Below are 24025 nucleotides of genomic sequence, written 5' to 3'. Positions count from 1 at the left end.
TGTAGCCATGAGTCCAAGACAAATTTCCCTAAGGGGCTTTAATAAAGTGTATCGTATCATATCGTATCGTATCGTACACTGCAGGACGTGGGGTTGAGCTGCGCTGCAGACACTGCAGCCCGCAGGACGTGGGGTTGAGTAGCACTGCAGACACTGCAGGACGTGGGGTTGAGCTGCGCTGCAGACACTGCAGCCCGCAGGACGTGGGGTTGAGTAGCGCTGCATACACTGCAGGACGTGGGGTTGAGTAGCACTGCAGACACTGCAGGACGTGGAGTTGAGCTGCGCTGCAGACACTGTAGGATGTGGAGTTGAGTAGCGCTGCAGACACTGCAGGAAGTGGGGTTGAGTAGCTCTGCAGACACTGCAGGACGTGGAGTTGAGTAGCGCTGCAGACACTGCAGGACGTGGGGTTGAGTAGCTCTGCAGACACTGCAGGACGTGGAGTTGAGTAGCACTGCAGACACTGCAGGACATGGAGTTCAGTAGCACTGCAGACACTGCAGGACGTGAGGTTGAGTAGTGCTGAAGACACTGCAGGACGTGGGGTTGAGTAGCACTGCAGACACTGCAGGACGTGGGGTTGAGTAGCGCTGCAGACACTGCAGGACGTGGGGTTGAGTAGCTCTGCAGACTCTGCAGGACGTGGGGTTGAGTAGCGCTGCAGACTCTGCAGGACGTGGGGTTGAGTAGCGCTGCAGACACTGCAGGACGTGGGGTTGAGTAGCTCTGCAGACTTTGCAGGATGTGGAGTTGAGTAGCGCTGCAGACACTGCAGGACTGTAATTGGCAGGAATGTCCTAGAACTGTACCGATGGTCTGTAGTCATAGCAAAGACATGTATCTAATATGTGTATATATTTTTAATTAAAAGTGTTTGGCTGTTCTGGGCAGCACAGATGGTGCAGTGGGTAGCACTACCGCCTCACAGCAAGGAGGTCCTGGGTTCGAATCCCCGTCGGCCGTTCGAATCCCCAAACTCCTCTCTGTGCGGAGTTTGCATGTTCTCCCCGTGTTTGCGTGGGTTTCCTCCGGGTACTCCGGTTTCCTCCCACAGTCCAAAGACATGCAGGTTAGGCTGATTGGAGAGTCTAAATTGCCCGTAGGTATGAGTGTGTGAGTGTGTGAGTGTATGGTGTGTGCCCTGCGATGGACTGGCGACCTGTCCAGGGTGTATTCCTGCCTTTCGCCCAATGTATGCTGGGATAGGCTCCAGCCCCCCTGCGACCCTGTTCAGGATAAGCGGGTTCAGATAATGGATGGATGGATGGCTGTTCTGTAATGTAAAAATGTAATGTAATGTTCTTCATTTTCCCTGCTCCGATTAAACCGGCAGGTGCACTCATTTTCTCAGATGCCATGTGACTTTGGCGCCATCAACTGGTGAAAAACAGGATCTAACTTACAGAGTGAAGTACACAAGCATGAATAATGGGGCATGTATCAGCATGGTGTGCTTTAAAAAAGGTCAAAGTTATAAATGCAACTTTATTTAATTCAATAATGCATTATGAACATTTCAACTGTAAAAGTTAGGAAAATCTACATATCTGGCAAAAAGACTAAATTGTCTTTTTCGTTTAATTAAAGTATTTTACCTTGTCATTACAAAACTATACTCAGCGCAACATATATTTCAACTCGCTTATCCTGGAAGTTATCCTTAAAGTTACATTTGATGAACCTGTGTGAGGTCTATACAATGATGTGATTGGCCTATCTAAGTTCTACCTTACTGTCTGCATAAATGTATAATTATGTAATCTTTAACATTTGTCCTGTGACAATGTGTTCAGTCTATGAGTTAATTTAACCCTCTGCAAAATCTTAAATGTACTGAAATCTAGAAGCAATTATATGTAATATGGACAATTAAACCAGCAAAGGTTTTATTTGGATGTGTGTGGGTGTGTGTGTGTGGATGTGTGTGGGTGTGTGTGTGTGGATGTGTGTGGGTGTGTGTGTGTGTGTGTCTTTCTCATTGTCACTTTCTCACTACTTTCAGGAGCCCTCTCTTGGGTATATATTGCATATACCAGCATTTTTGGAAATAGAACTGAGCAGAACCGGCTGATCTCTTTGCATTTTTTTTTTAGAAAACACACACACCCACATACACTTATAATGATCTGCATATTATATATCTAAATTTCAGTCTTCCATAACACAGCAACATGAGCTTAAAGAAAATGTGGAGCAATGTGAATAGAGACCGAGGAGCAGCCATTCTAAGATGCACTACCCTGCCCCCTGGTGGGCAGACAGCTGAACAGCAGAACAGGACGGGTCTAAATGAGCGCTCTCTCCCTGAATGACTGCTGTACTCAGACATGAAATGAAGGAGCAGCATTTCTCTTTACTGCTGTGCTGGCTGGGGAATCAACATTGGACTCATGGTGTACAATCCAATTAAACCTGTCCACATAAACCACCTCTCTCAGGCTGGCTCTCAGCTCCTGTCCGTGGTCCTTCTTCCACACAAAGAGAGGCGTAGCCCGCTCTCTCTGCATCTCTCCTGCTCTTCCTCCTCCATTCCTTCCTCTTCCTTCCTCGCAGAGTGCAGGCCCGTTCACACCTTGCTGCTGGCCCTCAGACATATCCATTTTCATTTCTTCAGTTAGCATTTCTGTTGTGTCAGAAAAGAGAATTCAGGAGACAGAATACAGAATACAGCCACAGTGCCCCCTGTGACCTTTGACCTCTGAGGAAAGTGACCGCATGAAAGGAGACATCTGTAGGCTAGCCACAGATCCGATAGATAAACCAGATATTCATCTCTGTCTCACTGCCAAAGAAGCTTCCCAATTATGAATAACAGGGTGTGAGTGACCAAGCACAAGGACCAGGTTGAACATCTTGTAAGTGTAGCGAAGCTGAGCAGGACAGCAAAAGGTTTTAAAGGCAGAAATCCCACAATGCAACATGAGACAGCACATGAGGACACGCAATCATAGTCTTTGAAACGGCTTACTTGCCAACTGCATACGTAAATGGAGTACACTGGATGACAAGGGCGTCACCAAGGTTTGCATACATTTGTGGTTGAGCCAAAGTTATTTTGGGCTCAGCTGGGAAGGGGCATTCCATGCATTTTAAGTTTAGGCCAACAGGTTAAATTGCTGTAATGTTTATCAGTCTGTAATTATAAATAGAATAAACAATGAGCCTGATGACGACAGCAGATGGTTGCGTAACCATTTAAGAAGTAGGTCTTCTGTTCACCTCACCTTTCTTCTAATTCTGTTACCAACTCCAAAAGTATCTTTTATACTTTTTGTATGAAATCAATGCATACATGAAATAATGTATTCCTTAAATTCTTACAAACACTTAGACATATCTACTTAATGTAGAAGGCAAGTTGATATTGGTATTTAGTGCTTGCACAATCCACAGTAGTGACAAGGGTCACCATTTTTCAGTCGTGTTTTTTGTTTACATTGGCGTTGTACACCTGGAAAGCTTGGAGGACGGAAGTTGGAAATTTCGACAGGGAAATTCTAACCTCCGATGGTAAATGAAATGCAGCATGACATCCGGAGTTGAGTCTGCTTGAAGCATTGAACAGTTCAATGGAACCCGGAGAAACATTACAAGGCTCGAGAAAGTTGTTAAGTAGGTGAAGTGTTTCTCTAAATGTAGTGTACTTAAAATCCCAGAATTATATATATATATATATTTCAAGACGTGCCTGAAACTACTGTGTCCACAAAATATGTAGTGTCTGCTGAACATACTGCAGACTGTCTGATATATCCTCCATACTATGTTCCAACGGTATGTGTGGCACGGATGGTGCAGTGGGTAGCACTGCCGCCTCACAAGTCCTGGGTTCGAAATCCGGGTTGGCCGGGGCCTCTCTGTGTGGAGTTTGCATGGTCTCCCCGTGTTTGTGTGGGTTTCCTCTGGGTACTCTGGTTTCCTCCCACAGTCCAAAGACATGTAGGTTAGGCTGATTGGAGAGTCTAAATTGCCTGTGGGTATGAGTGTGTGAGTGAATGGTGTGTGCCCTGTGATGGACTGGTGACCTGTCCAGGGTTTATTCCTGCCTTTCGCCCAATGTATGCTGGGATAGGTTCCAGCCTGCCTGCGACCCTGTTCAGGATAAGCGGGTTCAGATAATGGATGGAGGGATGTGTTGTAAGACATCTGCCTTTGTAGTAAACCCCCATCTTCCTCTTTGATCTATACAATATACAGAGAATCCGCCCCTTTCTCACCCCCTACTCGATCCAGCTCCTGGTCCAAGCGATGGTTCTGTCCTGCCTGGGCTACTGCAATTCCCTCTTGGCTGGCCTCCCAGCGTCTGCCATCAGACCCCTCCAACTTATCCCAAATGCAGCAGCTCGTCAGGTCATCAACCTTCCAAAATACTCACATGTCACCCCCCTGCTTACTTCCCTCCACTGGCTGCCTGTCATGGCTCGCATTAAATTCAAAACATTGGTGCTAGCCTTCCAAGCAGTTAAGGGGTCTTCCCCAGATTTTTCCCTCCCTACCTCCCTGTGAACCTTAATTGTTGTCTTTCTGTGATTTACTTTTTTGTGTATCAGTATTTTTAGTTTGGCTAGGTAGCAGTGTTTGGCTGGTTAAGGGGTTTGGTCATACTTTTGCTTTGTTTGTTCGGGAGCACATCGTGTACTCGTATAAGTAGGCAGTATATTCAGTAAATATACTGAGAACATAGAAGTTAGCAGCATGATTCGGACAGGGGCACAGCATGGGGGGAGGATGTTTACTGATCCTGTGCATGCTCAGTTTAAGAGGAGGTTTTCTGACCCACCAATTTTCAACTCACCATCAACTCACCCAGGAGAGGGGCCAGTAACTGTAAACAGCCTCTACTGCACATGTTGAGGACAAAACAGCTTATTGCCCATTGAATGAAGTGTAGAAACCCAAGGTGATTTAACAACCAAAGAAAACCTTTCCTTTCTTGACCTCATCGGTCAATTTTTTGTGATCCTAAATGTCTTTATGTGTAGCCCAATGGTCTCAGCATGCAGAATGCCTTACTTTTTTCTCCGCTCTTCTTCTCTTGTATTCAGCAATTTCGTGTGGTGTCAGGCCATGGTTGTCCTCCCTGCAGCACACACAACACACAGGTCTCATTGCATATTCACTCCCTGTCCCCACAGAGACCAGCCGTCTCTGTGGAAACATCACTTTGGAACCTTGGGACAAAAATAACTAATAATGTTTGATGGTCAGTTGGCAAAATAACTTTCTCTCATTATTGGTTACATTTGGAAACAGTTTGAGATCAGAACTAGGGAAAATACTGCAACTGAAATACCACAGGCTTTTCAGGAGACCTGTTTTCACCAATATTTAGAACAATACAATTTTTTCAGAAAAGTGTACACTATAGTTTGTAACATTTACTCTATATAGCTGAAGAATTGCAAGTGTTTGACTCAGCGTGGTTGACAATATGATTTGCAATTATGGCTCAAAGTTTTGTTTTCATCTGTTTATCAACTCTACTGTAATACACAGACTATAATCTGCAGAAATGCTACATGGGCATACATTCTATTTTAACAACAATTGTGTACTCATATTAACAAAAAACACAGATTTAAAGAAGACGAAAATCATATAACATAAGGTATAAGAAAGCATTGTGTGCTGCTGTATGGTTATCTACGCCGAGTGGAGTCATACCCTGGTTTCAGGTCGGGCGGTTCGGGGAGTGGCTTTGTGAAGTCTTCCTTACCCACCAGCCAGTAGGTCTCCTCGATGCCTTTACCCTGCATAGAAACATCTTTACCCTGTGTAGAAACATCTTTACCCTGCATAGAAACATCTTTACCCTTTGTAGAAACATCTTTACCCTGTGTAGAAACATCTTTACCCTGTAGAAACATCTTTACCCTGCATAGACACATCTTTACCCTGTGTAGAAACATCTTTACCCTGTGTAGAAACCATCTTAAGTCCCTGTAACTCTTATGTTTTATACAAGGAATCAATCTGGTTGCCCTTCACTTAACCTTTTCTGGCGGCTCTATATCTTACTTATAGTGCAGTCCCCAGTACTAAATGCACACAGCACACAGTACTCAAAGTGTGGTCTAACAATAGTATTTCATAAGGTAGGTATAACTTCCTTGGATTTACACTCAATACTCTTGGCTATGTATACTAGCATCCTGTTAGCCTTTTTTACTGCTATCGCACATTGACTAAAACCTGAATGGCTTTGGTCAACTATTACCCCACTTTGGTCAACTATTGCCCATCTTTTTCAACTTGAGCATTTTCCAATTTTGTACCACCCATAAAGCAATCCTGCCATATGTTTTTATTTCCCATATGTAGAACTTTACATTTTGTTGTATTGAATTTAATTTGCCAGGTTTCCACCCACTTCTTCCTGGATTAATTTAGTAGATTCCAAACTGTTAGCTAAACCTCCTAGTTTTGTTTCATCTGCAAATTTAACTAAAGTACTTTCAATGCCTCTGTCAAAGTCATTATATATGAGGAAGAGCAGTGGCCCTAGCACTCAACCCTGTGGGACTCCACTTCCCACAATACCCTGCTCAGATTACATTACATTAATGGCATTTGGCAGACACTCTTATCCAGAGCGACGTACAGTTGGTGAGACTAAGCAGGAGACAATCCTCCCGTGGAGCAATGCAGGGTTAAGGGCCTTGCTCAAGGGCCCAATGGCTGTGCAGATCTTATTATGGCTACACCAGGGATCAAACCACCGACCTTGTGGGTCCCAGTCCTATACTTTAACCACTACGCAAAGTACTCACATAACTCTTTGAGTAACCTTGGGAATATGCAGTTGGCTCCTACTGCCTTATTTGTCTTTAGTTTATGTAATTTATCCATTTCTATTTTTTATCCCATATGTCAATATTGGCTCAGACATTCTGAGTATTGGGTATGCCTTCCTGCCTATTAGTGACCACCTCCCGGGTAAAACTCTCAACAAAGTAGCTTAATTTGCCAAAATACATCAAAACTTATTGTGGAATAGTCACTTGTCCCAAGTGGTTCCATTACCTCTATCCTACAAATTCTGTCTGAATCATTACATAACACCAGATCTAGAATCGATTAACCTTAACAGATAGCAAACCGTGAGTGTGTGTGTGACAGGAGCAGGGTGTGTGTGTGTGAGCAGAGGCTGGTCACCTTGAGCTCTGTCATCCCGCGAACCTCAATGCTGTAGCCATCATCCATGGAGCGGAGGATCTCCACGGTGCTAAGATTCACATGGATCCTGTACGCTATGGCAGGAAGGAGAATGTATGTGAATCAGGGTGTGTGTGTGCGTGTATTTGTATGTTTTTATGTGTGTGTATGAGAATCTGAGACTTACGCAGCCCAGTTGACTCCATACGGGAGGCAGTGTTCACTGTGTCTCCAAACAGGCAGTACCGAGGCATGGTCAGCCCTACCACCCCTGCAACACAGGAACCTATACACACACACATACACACATATACACACACATGCACACACACACACACACACACACATGCACATACATACACAAACACACATTTTGTCATGCAGTACAGTCCTCACATAAACCAGCCTAGATGCAGATGGGTCACATGACTGCTGCTCACAGGAAGCCCTGCCCTCAGCAGATTGGATGCGGTTGGGTCAGGTGACCCTGCGGTGGCCCGAGCCCTGACCTGAGTGGACGCCGATGCGGATGCGCACCGCCACCTCGGGCATGTGTCGCATTTTGAAGGAGCCCACGGCGCTGAGGATGTTCAGGGACATGTTGCAGACCTCTGCCGCGTGCATGTTCCCGTTCCGCTTCGGCAGGCCCGACGCCACCATGTACGCGTCGCCGATGGTCTCGACCTGGGAAGGGAGCGAAACAGGAACCCTAACCTCCACACACCAAACCCTAACCTCCACACACCAAACCCTGACCCCCCACACACCAAACCCTCACCCCCACACACCAAACCCTGACCCCCCACACACCAAACCCTGACCCCCCACACACCAAACCCTCACCCCCACACACCAAACCCTGACCCCCCACACACCAAACCCTAACCTCCACACACCAAACCCTAACCCCCACACACCAAATCCTAACCTCCACACACCAAACCCTAACCCCCACACACCAAACCCTAACCTCCACACACCAAACCCTAACCTCCACACACCAAACCCTAACCTCCACACACCAAACCCTAACCTCCACACACCAAACCCTGACCCCCCACACACCAAACCCTCACCCCCACACACCAAACCCTGACCCCCCACACACCAAACCCTAACCTCCACACACCAAACCCTAACCCCCACACACCAAATCCTAACCTCCACACACCAAACCCTAACCCCCACACACCAAACCCTAACCTCCACACACCAAACCCTAACCCCCACACACCAAACCCTCACCCCCACACACCAAACCCTCACCCCCACACACCAAACCCTAACCCTCACACACCAAATCCTAACCTCCACACACAAAACCCTAACCCCCACATACTAAACCCTCACCCCCACACACCAAACCCTAACCTCCACACACCAAACCCTCACCCCCACACACCAAACCCTCACCCCCACACACCAAACCCTAACCCTCACACACCAAATCCTAACCATCACACACCAAACCCTAACCCCCACACACCAAACCCTAACCTCCACACACCAAACCCTAACCCCCACATACCAAACCCTCACCCTCACACACCAAACCCTAACCCCCACATACCAAACCCTCACCCTCACACACCAAACCCTAACCTCCACACACCAAACCCTAACACCTACACACCAAACCCTAACCTCCACACACCAAACCTAACCCTCACACACCAAACCCTAACCCCCATATATCAAACCCTAACCCTCACACACCAAACCCTGACCCCCGCACACCAAACCCTGACCCCCACACACCAAACCCTAACCCCCACACACCAAACCCTAACCTCCACACACCAAACCCTAACCCCCACATACCAAACCCTCACCCTCACACACCAAACCCTAACCTCCACACACCAAACTCTAACACCCACACACCAAACCCTAACCTCCACACACCAAACCTAACTCTCACACACCAAACCCTAACCCCCATATATCAAACCCTAACCCTCACACACCAAACCCTGACCCCCGCACACCAAACCCTGACCCCCACACACCAAACCCTAACCCCCACATACCAAACCCTCACCTCCACACACCAAACACCAAAGCCTAAATTTCATATTACCAAACAGGATCCCTAACCTATAGACAAAGTGTGGTCAAAACAAATATTGATTTGATTTCGTTTTTTAACTGTTTACTGCTCTTCACAGTAAATATTGATATGAGAAACTTTTAATTATTTGTGAAAGCATCTTTGGTTTACAGGATCATTTACACTTGCCTAAGACCTTTGTACAGTACTACAGCTGGGTATTTACACAAGTCTCAGGTATAGAACTTTGTAACTTAAATTCTTTTTACTAATATTTATCACATTAAAACCCTACTTTTTACATCACTTATGTTGCTCACTCCTAAAAAAAGGGACTTGAACCTCGTGATGGATCTTATTTGTGCCACAACCTGTGTCCATCCCATAATGCTGCTGTTTCACTGCATTTCTATCACCCTACCTTGTACACGTCGTGGTTGGACAGCACAGCGTCGAACAGCGTGTAGAGGTCGTTGAGCAGGTCGACCACCTCGATGGGGTCACTGAGGGAGGAGATGGTGGTGAAGCCCACGATGTCGCTGAAGTAGATGGTCACCTGGTCGAAGTACTCAGGTTCCACCGTGGCACCCGTTTTCAGAGCCTGGGCCACAGAACTTTTACAAGAAAAAATACACGACAATCAGGATTAACATTTAGCAGTTCATTAGTAACGCCGACATGTCTATGATCATCCCTCCTTCCTCCCCCCTCCCCTCTGTGTTCTCACTTTGGACCTTATAATTACTAATAAAACAAAATATGCTTTTTTGAACAATAATATTAGTATGGTAAGTTGCATATATTGTAGAATATACATCAGTACCTGTACATTTTATTTTACACAGTTTCTTTTCTTGATAAAGGTGGGTGTAATTAACAAATGAGTCAATGTAAATGATAAAACCTGCAGCATTACAAAGTTACTGGAGATAAACTTGTTCTGTTTGCTGGGAGAAAAACGTACGGTGGCAGCATCTCGGACAGGAGCTTCTCTGTCCTCTGCTTCTCCACCTCCAGCTCCTCGGTCCGCTCCCGGATCAGCTCCTCCAGGTTACTGGAGTACTGCTCCAGCATGCGCAGCATGGAGTCGATGATGTTCGTCTTCTTGCCTTTGTTGATAATCTTGAACTGGTGCACAATCGTGGTGATGGGTTCATTAATCATTATGTGTCCTGATAAGTTGTCCAACATGATAAGTTTAATTTGGCATAGTTTGACAGCCCTGCTCTAGCACTTGAATAAGTTGTGCTTTATTAGGATTGGCGTGAAAACCAACAGGATGGTAGATCTCCAGGAATATGGTTGGACAGCTCTGCTCTAACTGTGCAAAGAGTTTTGCTTTGTTAGGATTGGAGAGAAAACCTACACGATGGTAGATCTCCAAGAACAGGGTTGGTCAGCCCTGCTCTAGCTGTTGAATGCGATGTGCTTCGTTAGGCATGGAGTGAAAACCTACAGGACAGTAGTTCTCCAGGAATATGGTTGGGCAGCCCTGCCTTACTCAAAGGGCCTGTTACCATTAGAATTTCATAAGTATGTTATGCTATTATGCCACACTAAGCATACACAATGCACTTCACAGTGGCCAAATACAGTTCCTTACCCACAAAGCACCACTCTGTGAGAGAACAGGCCCCTTTCCCCACTCTGTCTGTGATCCGCTGCCTCACCTGGTTGAAGATCTCTTGAACGTGGGCCTGTGATTGGCTGTTCTCACCTGGTTGACTATCTCGTAAACGTGGGCCTGTGATTGGCTGCTCTCACCTGGTTGAAGATCTCATTGAATGCGGTGAGATCTCATTGAATGCGGGTCAGTGATTGGCTGCTCTCACCTGGTTGAAGATCTCGTTGAAGGCCGGCCTGTGATTGGCTGCTCTCACCTGGTTGAAGATCTCGTTAAATGCGGGCCTGTGATTGGCTGCTCTCACCTGGTTGAAGATCTCGTTGAAGGCGGGCCTGCGGTCGGGCTGTTCGCTCCAGCACTGCTTCATCAGCTGGATGCACTCCAGAGGGGCCTGGTCAGGCGACACCGTGGGCCGGCACATGGGCGGTGGCTTCTTCACCTTGCGGATGATCTCTGACACAGACCAGGCCCAGTCAGAGAGGTTGGTGGAACTGGATTACACTGGATAATCAGAGCTAGCCTGGAGGACTGGATTACACTGGATAATCAGAGCTAGCCTGGAGGACTGGATTACACTGGATAATCTGAGCTAGCCTGGTAAAACTGAATTAAACTGGATAATCAGAGCTAACCTGGTAGAACTGGCTAACACTGGTTGGAGAGTTCAGTAAGAGCTAGCCTGGTAGAACAGGTTTAAACTGGTTGCAGAGTTGAGTAAGAGCTAGCCTGCTAGAACTGGTTTACACTATATACTGTTGAATTAGAGCTCGCAAGAGGAAAAAAAACGTTTCTATAGATTTTTTAAAAATGTGGCATTCACCGACACAGAACTGGAGCCATACCTGCAGCATTTAGTCCCAGCATGCAGTAGGGCAGCCCGCGGACGACCACTTCCTGCAGTATGATTGCAAAGCTGTACACGTCTCCTTTGACCGTCCCCCTCTCAGAGGTCTCCAGGTCTCTGAGAAGCTCAGGGGCGGTCCAGAACAGCTCTACGGAATAGGAAGTGACCTCACACAAGCACTCGAGGCATTCAATGGGTCAATACTTAAACTTTGTTTTTAACAATTGTGGAATGTCTGTTTCCAGTTATAGGCCCATCTCCTCTGCAAGTTCCATAAAGGTGGGATCTCAATCTACCAGCAGCAGTCCAAGTGATTATCATTTTAAAGGGAACTTGTGGCATGTAGCCAAGGGCAACGCCGTTCTTTTTCAATTTGAGGGTTACGTGATCAGGGAGCGGTAACCTGCTACCAGCCTTCGCTTTCACTGCACTTCACCGTGTTTACTAGCGAACTAGCTGAGCTAACCCTGCGACATAGCCTCACCTTCAGGGGGGGGCACAACACGAGGGGCTTTCTGCGAATCCAGCAGCTCGCCGATGCCGTAGTCGGTTATCTTCAACACGAAGCGCCCGTCCACCACGCAGTTGCGGGAGGTCAGCCGCCCGTGGGCGAAACCGCGATTGTGCAGGTACTTCATGCCCTGAGGGCAGAGAGAGGACATCACTCCCACCCCCAGGACAGGCAGACACAACCAGTGTGGCCTAAATCAACATTTTAAAAGCATCACAGTGACGCTGGCGCAGTGTGTGACCCCCTCCCCCCTCCCGCCACCCGGCCCAATCGAAGGCCGACCTTGATGAGGTCCAGGAGGAGGGAGGACTTGAACATCCAGTCCAGCTTGACGTCGTTATTCAGCAACAGGTCACGCAGACTTCCGCGGGAGCAGTGCTCCGTTACCACAGCAAACATGCCCGAGTCTGCGAAAAAGCCCTGGAACGGGTTCACGTTTTCGTTACGGAGGTCCTTCATCTGGAGAGAGAGAGCAACATGCACACTAGATGACGTCAGCAGCTGACAGCATACCAAATATTAAAAGCTCATGAGGTGGAAAAACAAGCCTGAGGAGCTTAGGTATGTTTATGTCTTTACATACAAAATGTATACATAGGAATTAATCTCTATTTGGCATGTTGGTTTTTGAGAGCTTATGTGTTGTTACAGAAAAGTGAGCAGAAGTGAACATTATATAGCACTACAAACCGGTCTAAATCTCTTGTGGGTCGCTGTAAACTCACCTTGGTGAAAATCTTTGTGGAGCTGGACTTTATCTCCTTGAACTGGCCCTCTTTAAACTTTTTCAGCCAGACCCAGTCGCCCTGTTGGTGAGATTGTCATTCCCATATCAGACAAGAGGAGTACAAGCTGGCCGATTTAAGATCTGTGTGCAATACTGAGACAGGATTCCTGCTGTCCGCAACCCATACCTCACACACAGACACACTGACTCACACTCTACCTCACACACACTGATTCACACTGTCTACACACTGTACCTCGCACACACACACACACACACACACTGTACCTCGTACACACACACACACTCACACTGTACCTCGTACACACACACACACACACACACTGTACCTCGTACACACACACACACTCACAGTGTACCTCATACACACACACACTCACTGTACCTCGTACACACACACACACGCACTGTACCTCGTACACACACACACACTGTACCTCGTACACACACACACACTGTACCTCGTACACACACACAACACACACACACACTGTACCTCATACACACACGCACACACACTGGACCTCATACACACACACACACACACTGTACCTCATACACACACACACACACTGTACCTCATACACACAAACACAAACACACACTGTACCTCGTACACACACACATACCCACAGACACACACACACTGTACCTCGTACACACATACACACACACACACACACACACTGCACCTCATACACACTCACACACACTGTATCTCGTACACACACACACACACACACTCACTGTACCTCATACACACACACACACACACTGTACCTCGTACACACACACTCACACACACTGAACCTCGTACACACACACACACACACACACACTGTACCTCATACACACAAACACACACACACACACACACACACACACACACACTTTACCTCATACACACACACACACAGTACCTCGTACGCACACACTCACTGTACCGCATACACACACACACGCACACATGGTAGCTCATACACACACACACACACACACACACACACTGTGGCCCCCCGAGGTGCCCTCAGGGTATCACTGGTCCAAACTGGCTCTCATCAAGGGCCTGCCGCTGGAGAATACCTCTGGGTCAGGTGATTGAGGGAAGGTATTTCCCTACTGAGATGCTGGAGGGCTTTAGGACCCTGAAGGGAAACGGAGTACCAATCTAGAGGACAATAATTGAATAATTGAAACTCATCAGGACCCAACAAGGCACACCTGGTGATGGTAACTGCTCCTGGCCACACCCCCTCAAGCACAGATGGGCTGCGTTGAGTGATGAGGCCAAGGGCTTTAAAACACAGGAATTCTCCAGAGCTGGGAAGGTGCGTTATGGTGAATTCTGTGACTGAGCTAACTTTGTGATTTTTCATTCAGTTTGCCTCTGGCCTGGAGTCGTGCCACGGCCCCTAAGCCAAGGGAAGCTTAGAGACCGGGAACCCACCAGCCGGAAACTTTGGATTGGCTGTTTTTTTGTTCTTTCTAATCGCCCCTTGCCCTTCACTGTTTTTGTGAAAATAAATTAACCTCAGTTTTTGCACCTAAAACCTTTTGCTGCCTGTTTTTTTACCTGGGATCTCACAACACACACACACTGTACCTCATACACACACACACACACACACACACACTGTACCTCGTACACACACACTCATACACACACACACTGTACCTCGTACACACACACACACACTCACACACACACACACACACACACACACACACTGTACCTCGTACACACACACTCACACACACACACACTGTACCTCGTACACACACACACACACGCATACACACACACACTGTACCTCATACACAGCCACACTGGAGGTCTCATGCGTTGCTGTGGCAGCGCTGTTTACAGATTGGGCTCGATCCCGGGACTTTTCTTCCACCGCACTTTTTGATTCACTAAGATCCTCTACAGTGATTTGCTAAACATAAAAACAAACTTTAAAGAAACATACAAATGTCATTTTCAAATGGTAAGTCACATTTTCAGAAGGAGAGATTTCATTTCAACAAAAAAACAACCACTCTTGAAGCACCCCCAAATTTCAGCTCCTTGAGTGCTAATAGCTCTCTCTTGTAGAGAATCTTTAGCCTGCTAATCGTGCATGTGTGAGTGAGTGTGTGAGTGAGTGTGTGAGCGAGTGAGTGACTAAGTATGAGTGAGTGAGTGAGTGATTGACTGAATGAGTGGATGAATGAGTGATTGACTGATTTTGTAAGTGAGTGAGTGAGTGTGTGGGTGAGTGAGTGAGTGTATGAGTGAGTGAGTGATTGACTGAATGAGTGGATGAATGAGTGATTGACTGATTTTGTAAGTGAGTGAGTGAGTGTGTGGGTGAGTGAGTGAGTGTATGAGTGAGTGAGTGATTGACTGAATGAGTGAGTGAATGAGTGACTGTGTGATTTTGTGAGTGAGTGAGTGTGTGAGTGAGTGAGTGAGTGAGTGAGCGAGAGAGCGGGTAGACTTGCCCTCCTGCTGCCCTGTGGGTTGATGAAGGCCAGGTCTTCGAGGGTCAGAAGGATTCGATTGGGCCCTTTAAAAAGCCGAATCTTCTGGAGCCGCCTCCTGTTGATCAGGAATAATATAAAAGGTCAACAAACACACAACAGCTGAGTGTTAGCTCTCTGCCCTAAAAAGCTGCTGTCTTAAAATGTATGTTTTACATTTTAAAAATTTTCAGTAATTGATGAATTAATTGCATTTTAATTTGAACCGTTCAGAATTCCTCTTTGTTCAGAATGGAAAACATTGCAAGAGATATTACCTTATTATGAAAGCCAAACCAATACCAAGTATGACCAGAGCAGCAACAACCACGAAGGCCACGATGATAGAGGTAGGATCCACACCTGTGTGACAGGAAAGTTTAGAGGATCAGGTTTGTACTAATAGGCTTTCAGTTGGCAAGGAATACATCACTAGGGGGTGACATTATCTCAGGAGGTTAAGAGCGGTTGTCTGGCAATCAAAGAGTTGTTGGTTTGATCCCCTGCCCTGGGTGTGCTGAGCAAGAGCAGAACCCACAATTTGACGAGCTGGTTGTTACCTCTCATGGCAGCCTTTGGTATTGCTGTGTGTACATTCCCCTCATAACGTATTGAAACAGCGGGGTCAATTCCCTTGTTTTTGCTATATGCTGAAGATAATTGAGTTGGAGGTCAAAAGATGTACATGAGATGACAAATCCGATATTTCAGTTTTTATTTCCTGGTATTTTTATCTAGATTTCATAAACACCTTAGACCAGTGTTTCCCAACTTCAGTCCTCGGGACCCAAAAATGCCCTTGATTAGTTAAATCAGGTGTGTGAGCTACTGGTTACAATAAAAACCTTCTGGCAAGTGGGTCCCGAGGACTGGAGTTGGGAAACACTGCCTTAGACCATATCACCAATTTTTAGGTGAGCAAAAATACATGTGACTGACAGGTATGTCTTGTTGCCCAGACGTGTCCTGTTGGATTGATTGGTTAAACAATAAATAGTTATGAATGTCTACTCTTGATTTTACCCATGAGTTTTGCCTGTGAAGACTGCATTTGTGTTAGAAAAGATAAACCAATATGAAGACCAGAGAGCTGTGTTTGGGAGAAAAGCAAGCTATTTTGAAGCTTAGAAAAAACTTGCACAAACATTTGAGATAGCTTGTACAACAACTTGGAATGTCCTGAAAAAGAAAGAAACCGCTGGTGTACTGAGCAACAGACATCAAACAGGTCGACCAAGGAAAACAACAGCAGTTGATGACAAAAACAGTGTGAGAGCTGTGAAGAAAACCCCCAAAACATCAGTCAGTGACATCACAAACAATCTCCACAGGGCAGGGGTGAAGGTATATCAATCAACCGTTTGAAATAGACTTAGAAGCAATATGGAGGCAATATGGAGGCTATACCCAAGATGCAAACCACTCATCAGCAGTAAGAATTGGAAGGCAGGATTACAATTTGCAAAGAAGTACAGAGATGAGCCACAAAAGTTCTGGAACAAAGGTTTATGGACTGATGAGACCAAGATTAACCTGCACCAAAGTGTGGAGAAAGAAGGGATCTGCTCATGATCCAAAACATACAAGCTCATCTCTGAAGCACGTGGAGGAAGTATCATGGCTTGCATGGCTGCTTCTGGAGTGGGCTGCTTTATTGATGATGTAACTCATGATGGTAGCAGCAGGATGAATTCAGAAGTCTACAAAAACATTCTGTCTGCCAACTTACGGAGAAATGCATAGAAACGAATTGGGAGAAACTTCATCATGGAGCAAGACAATGACCTAAGCACACTGCCAACACAACAACTTCATTAGGGAGAAGGTTTTAGACTGGCCAAGTCAATCACCAAACCCAATTGAGCATTCATTTCACCCTCTGAAGAGGAGATTAAAAGGTAAAAACCCCTGGAACAAACAACAACCAAAAGAGGCTGCAGTAAAAGCCTGGAAAAGCATCACAAAAGAAGAATGCAACAGTTTGGTGATGTCAATGGGTCAACAGGCTTCATGCAGTTCTTGCACACAGGGGATATGCTACCAGATATTAAGTGTTATTTACTTTCATTTACTTAAATACTATCTGTTCCAATACTTTTTCTCACCTAAAAATTGGGTGGTCTGATACCAAAGGTGCTATGTTCTAAGTAGTTTAACACATCTAGGTATAAATACCAGGAAATGAAAGCTGGACTGTATTTATGACACTAACTTATTTTTGTGAAAAATGTCAGTTAGAACGTTATAATTCAAAGGTCTGGTGTAGGTTGAAATCTCATGTCCCGCACGTGTGTTGGGTTTTAGAGAGCAATGTGGCTCCTCACCTCCCACACAGAGCACCTCCGAGCTGAACCAGCAAGGGGCGTCCTGGGGTGGGGGGGACCCCTGGGGGAAGTGAACGGGCCCCCCAGCGATGAGCACTGTCCCGGTCCCCAGGTCCACGCGGTGGGTGGGGTACAGACCCCCGTTCTGCCCGTCTGTGTCCAGGACCACGTAACCAACCAGAACCTTCCCTCGCTCGTCCGTCCGCACGTTCTGGTTAAACCCGGCGAAGGTCAGGTTCTTCATAAAAACCACCAGGTTACTTCCCGCCAGCCTCTGCCCTGCCCTCCTGGCACTGTCCATTGCCGTGGCAACCAGGTAAATACTGTTGTACACCGTTCCAAACATGGGGGAAACCTGAAACGGACCATGTCATTTAAATGGACTGGCACAGTTTACACCTCCAGGCCTGAGGCCTTGAGCATAGCCTTACGGCTGGGATCTCATACCTGCAGGCCTGAGGCCTTGAGCATAGCCTTACGGCTGGGATCTCATACCTGCAGGCCTGAGGGCTTGAGCATAGCCTTACGGCTGGGATCTCACACCTGCAGGCCTGAGGGCTTGAGCATAGCCTTATGGCTGGGATCTCACACCTGCAGGCCTGAGGCCTTAAGCATAGCCTTATGGCTGGGATCTCACACCTGCAGGCCTGAGGGCTTGAGCATAGCCTTACGGCTGGGATCTCACACCTGCAGGCCTGAGGCTTAGGCTTGCTCTGAGAGGGTCTCAGGCCTGAGGCAGGGTTGTAGGCTTGCTCTGTAGGCTTGCTCAGGCCTGGGCTCTTTGTAAAGCTGGTTTGTGACAATTTGTGTTGTAAAAAGTGCTATACAAATAAAATTGAATTGAATTCTTTCCTTTCATTGAAGTTTCCTTTCAATCTGCAGCCAGTCCAGCCCTTTCGTGTTGCACTGTGTATTTTATGGTGAATAACTGCTTGTGTAAGATGTCTGCTGCCACACTATACATGCAGTAAAATGTGCAGTGTTAATTCAACTCTGATTGAGCCCATATGGGCCCAATTGGAGGCAGCCTGTAGTCTAGCGGCTAAGGTACATGACTGGGACCACCACTGGGTTGGTGGTTCAAGCCCCAGTGTAGCCACAATCCACACAGCTGTTGGGCCCTTGAGCAAGGCCTTCAACCCCACAGGGATTGTCCCCTACTTAGGCTAATCAACTGTAAGTCGCTTTGGATAAATTGCTAAATAACAAAGTATATTATTATAAATTATTCTTATAATTATAGAGTAGGACCATATGTACGCTGTATGAGTTGATATAACACTGACAATTTAATTGTGTATAAAGGTAAACATGCTTTTTTTTAGATGACTAAAGTAAGAAAAAAATTCAAGAAAGGACTTCTGCTAAAACTTATTATAGATCAAAAGGCAACTTTATCAGTGATTCTAAATGCAGAATGATTGTTTTCACAACAAATCACACAATGAAGGCAATGTAATTTAAGCGAAATCCATCCACAAATGAAAACAAAAAACATCCTCAGTTGCTCTGATTTCAGGAGTAACGCTGAAGAGGGGAGCACTCACCTGCTGAGGGTCATAAGACGCAGGAATTTCTCTGAGCCGCTGGGCTGTGTCGAAGGCATCGGTGAAGGACGTGAGCTCGGACGCAATGGTAACAGTGAGCACAGCATCGTACGCCTGCAGTAGGGCACTGTTGTTCTGTAATGCCAGGTAGGTGCTGTTGGCGTACGGAAGGCTGTAGAGCAGAGTGTCGTAGGGCAGGAAGACATACCTCCCGGCTGTCAGGCCCATCTCATTGGCTTTCACCAGGAAGGCCACCTGCTGCTCTCCACCAATCAGCACGGAGTGCATGCACATGATTATGACTAGAACACATAGACATAATGGCAGTGAACACACATCCTCATGTGTAGTGTGTGAGGACTACCGGCACATGAGGTGATGTGTGTAAAAATTTATGTAAGTGAACTACAATTTTCATAAATATATTTTTTGATATTTGAGAAATTCATGAAATACATTTTTGTAATCACCAAGAGCAATGTTGTGCATTAGCAAACTTGGGACCCGCAAGGTCAGTGGTTCGATCCCTGGTGTGGGATCTACACAGCCTTTGGGCCCTTGAGCAAGGCCCTTAACCCTGCTTTGCTCCTGGGAAGGATCGTCTCCTGCTTAGTCTAATCAATTGTACATTGCTCTGGATAAGAGCGTCTGCTGAAATGCCATTAATGTAATGTAACATATAATGTATATATATACATCATTACACATTACATATAAAAATAACAACATACACAAATAAATGTTACATGTAAATATTGAATATAGCCTAAATGTAATGTCTGAATGTTAAATATAAACATACACTCATGAATTATTTTTGGAGGAAAATAATTAATGTTATAGGTAATGTTATTAAGGTAATTCCAGATATTGCGTTAATGGGAACTCAGTTTGCATTCTACCATTTCATGTGCAGCGCAGTTTTTGGGCATTTTCAGCATTCCACTTAATGGGAATCCAGTGGTAATGAACCGTCTGCATGAATAGTGAATTATCCCATGAGAGAATACATTACTCAGTATCCCTCTGTTCTGCTGTTCAGTGAGTTCCATTTAAAAAGCATATTCACTTAATTAATGTTCAACTGAAAACTAAATTGTTGACTTTTTATTTCTATTCTTACAGTTTGCAATTATGTTTCTGTATAATTCTTTTCTGTATATTCTCATTGTGCGGTGTGTGGCATGCACTACAAGCAGGAGACCCAGCAAGTTCATCCCCAGAAATAGCAAATGCAAGTTATTGCAATCTGATCTGAAATCATGACTTTTAAAGATGGAGGGTCAACCATTGTTACCTTTTATGTTTCCATCTTCTAGAATTTCCCTGAGAGTAGTTTCCGTCTCATTGGTGTTATCCCCTATAGGTGACACTATGCGCACCGGAAGTCCCAAACTCCGGAGGGAGTTGGCCAATTCTGTCGCCGTGTCCATCCATATATCCTTCCTAGAAGACACGATGCCTATTTTGGCCCAGCCGAAGTACTTGAGTACAGTAAAAAGCACCCACGCCGGTGAAGACAAAGGCCCGGCAATAGTAGGGTAGCCCTGGAACCTATCCAGTCCATAATTAAGGCAAGCCCAAGAGAACATGGCCGTGTCCCAGTTCCGGGCCAAAAGCGAGGCGGCGTCGCAGTACCCAGGGTTGGCAGGACCGACGAAGGCTTGCGATGTGTTCTCCAACTGTACAAACCTGGCCAAGGCTTTCGACGTTTTGCATGTTTCTTGAAGGACTGCAAAGTCGAGTTGATCGCCTAAGTCTAAACTGGGGTCATTTTTGACCCGACGCATTGCCAGCTTTGCTGCCACTCCGGGGAGGGCTTTTGAGAAGACTCGGTCACAGTTCCAGGGCCCTAGGACTCCTACTTTAAAGACCTGACACTGCACGCCACAAGAAAACATCAAAGTGCCCAGAACGATCCACAGTATACAACTACGAGACCGTAGTCTTGCTGACTGGCGTTTATTCCCGAGAACAGGGCAACACCGAAAGTCAAGCTGAAAGGCTCTGAAATGCAGAGCAATGTGCGGCATTTTCCCTGAGCGTCAGAGGCAGATGTACATTTAAATAATTGTAAGTGAGACAATAAAGTGTAGGCCTAAAGCACACATTTTGCGAGAGCAGTCACATTATGTAGGCTATGTAGCTTACATCTTTTCATTAGCTTCGCAGTGTTAAAACGTTAAATATGAAACGCAAACGTGCACAAAGAGATTTCAACCAGTTACTCGCCACATAAATTTACAATTTACGTTTGTCAATTTACATATTTTCTATAAGCGCCAACATATAGAATTGCCTGAATACCTTTATAATAGATTAAGTAGGCTATTTTACACACAATAGGCTCTTAACAATTAAGCAACGACTGAGGAAATGTTAACATCAATTGGTTTCGCTCACCGTCCGTTTTAATCAGTCCATCACTGGCAGTGGCGGACATTGCCAGGCTCAAGTTTGTAATCATATTCAAACTTCCCTTTTTTGTTTGTTTTCTTGGTTTGTCCACTCCTTACTTTAATCGACACATTTTCAACAATTCCGCCAAGGCAATATTGAAGTTAAACAACGAATCAACGAGATAAAAAATCACGGCTCTAAACTTCAGTGTGAATTGAAATTAAAACTAATTGGTTTGCGAGATTTCGAGAGGCAGTAGCTCATTAGCTGTGCAGTGTTTTTTTCCAAAGGGAGGCGGTACGGACGGTTGATGTCGCGCTGCGTCCTCAGCGCCCGCGGTGAGAGACAACTTCAGCACTCTGGAGAGCTACTTAGGCGTCCCAGAGTTTTGTTGAGGTAGAGTTCATCGTGCGACCGTTTGTGTCTACTCCAGTCAATCCTATAACATTATTTTGTGAGATTACAATGTAAATATGTTTATTTTTCTTAAAATAAACTTTAAAGCTTGACTGATACATTTCCCTTGACTGAAGATGATACAAGTATACATTTTAAAATAAACAATGGAATTTTAAACACTCTGGCCTATAACTTAATCGAATGAGTGTTTAAAATTCCACTGTTTATTTGAAAACGTCTGCTTCATTATATAAACAAGAAAGCATTGCAAAGGTGTGGAACATAACTTGTAAATAGAGAATTTGGCAAATACAGAAATATGCTCAAACATTTTGGGGAGGTCGATTTAATTCCCAAGATTTATGAATAAGATTGTCCTGTATGAGCAAGAACATGACATCGGCTGTTTTTCTCGCGGATTAAGTCAATTGTTGAACGTCTTTATTCAATATAGTGATTCAACTGGTAAAACTCCTACACAGTAAAATGTGCAATGTTAATTCGAACCTAACAGAATAGCTACATACGTCCATTGGGGTCCATATGCATTATGTATGTGAAAGTTGTCACGTATCTTTAAAGAGTGGATTTTGCGAATTAGCTAAAACAAGGAAAAGTTAATGTATAGTCTACAGTCGTAGCCAACCAGTGACAAGTTATTTACAAGCTGGATACATTATTTTAACATATATGAATAATGCAGAATTCGTGTGAAAATTTGAAACTGGAATTGATGATAATGAGAATAAACTGACGGCAAAGACACACGGATAAATCACTACAGAATCCCCACATATTCCCAAAGTTTCCTCGGACATTTTCCAATATTGAAAAAATTGCAGCCTACCAGCCGACCTTGACCAGTAATGCTCTTTCAAAAGACCTGACTAACAGTGCGACCGTGGCGTATGATCTCGTAGTCTCGTGGACGCGTGGGCTAATTGGAAAATAAATTGTTCCACTGCATTTTATATCGCGATCAGTCAAGTAAAACTTATTTACACCTTGCTTGAGTTCGTGATATAGCTATGCCCCCTTGAATCCTTGGTATGAAATATTAAACCAGAGGTATGAGGCATTTCTTTAATATTAGATTCAGAATTGAGCTTCTATTCGCAAAATAAATATTTTAAAAAAGAGAAATAAAAAATAAATCTAGGCACAGAGCTACACCCTTTCTTTCACAACCAATCGGTGAATAAATCATTAAAGCATTTGTCTTTAGTAGACACATTTTTTTTTCTGGTCTTCCATAGCAGAGTATGAAAAGATTAAGATTTATTCTAAATGTTGCAGCAAGGTCATTGGCCACAACGTAATACGGTATGTCTTTCTGGGCAATATGCTGTTAACTCCGGGCTCATGTACAGTAAACAATATGGAATTTGACCGGAGTGGGCCGACCAGCTTTGCCATGGAGACAGTTTGGTACGATACCACATGGCTGTAATTAGGGTAATGTGTTCACATCAGGGCGACAGCCTCGACTGTTCAATTGAATTTGCAGCGAGGTGTACAGGGAATAATTAAACTTAACGACAGGGCCTCCCAGCGAACATCCCCGGTGCGCACCACGTTAGCGTGCGTCAGCTATTTGCCTTGTTTTGATTGCGCGCTCTATTCGATTGTGCCACGCGACAAATACAAACAGGCTACATAATGAATTTAAATCCGTTGAATAGAATTAGAAATAAAATATAACATGAATACTATAAAATATTATTTCCTTTATTTACGCGAAAAGCTGCATTTAACGTTTTTTTCACGCAAGTAGCTACAAAATAAAAACGAGAAATAAGCTACAGACATTAATGAGTTATAAATGCAGAGAGTAAGTGATTAAAAGGATGTGATAAGGTTTCTATTAAGCTGTCAATAATAACTGTCCAAAGAAAACTTAAAAGTTAAATGCTCCTTT

At 45.1% G+C, this 24025-nt stretch overlaps 1 protein-coding gene across 1 annotated transcript in view; it reads right to left on the bottom strand.

Moving 5' to 3' along the window:
• LOC133107604 (retinal guanylyl cyclase 2-like) overlaps positions 1 to 21341 on the bottom strand; it is a 28992-nt gene extending 7651 nt beyond the window's left edge. The window contains exons 1-18 of the mRNA XM_061216589.1: positions 20606 to 21341; positions 19309 to 19610; positions 17762 to 18116; positions 15716 to 15800; positions 15420 to 15516; positions 14747 to 14872; positions 12913 to 12993; positions 12470 to 12646; positions 12161 to 12317; positions 11675 to 11824; positions 11137 to 11285; positions 10173 to 10336; positions 9630 to 9822; positions 7668 to 7842; positions 7346 to 7444; positions 7159 to 7253; positions 5668 to 5753; positions 5017 to 5083 (exon numbers count right to left, since the gene is read on the bottom strand). Of these exons, the coding sequence (XP_061072573.1) occupies positions 5017 to 5083; positions 5668 to 5753; positions 7159 to 7253; positions 7346 to 7444; positions 7668 to 7842; positions 9630 to 9822; positions 10173 to 10336; positions 11137 to 11285; positions 11675 to 11824; positions 12161 to 12317; positions 12470 to 12646; positions 12913 to 12993; positions 14747 to 14872; positions 15420 to 15516; positions 15716 to 15800; positions 17762 to 18116; positions 19309 to 19610; positions 20606 to 21341 (3294 nt within the window). The remainder of the gene's footprint in view (positions 1 to 5016; positions 5084 to 5667; positions 5754 to 7158; positions 7254 to 7345; positions 7445 to 7667; positions 7843 to 9629; positions 9823 to 10172; positions 10337 to 11136; positions 11286 to 11674; positions 11825 to 12160; positions 12318 to 12469; positions 12647 to 12912; positions 12994 to 14746; positions 14873 to 15419; positions 15517 to 15715; positions 15801 to 17761; positions 18117 to 19308; positions 19611 to 20605) is intronic.
• Between the last annotated feature and the right edge of the window lie 2684 nt (positions 21342 to 24025).

The sequence above is a fragment of the Conger conger genome, chromosome 13 (genome assembly GCF_963514075.1).
Source record: "Conger conger chromosome 13, fConCon1.1, whole genome shotgun sequence".
Lineage (NCBI taxonomy): Eukaryota > Metazoa > Chordata > Actinopteri > Anguilliformes > Congridae > Conger > Conger conger.
This window is presented reverse-complemented; position numbering and strand designations above follow the sequence as displayed.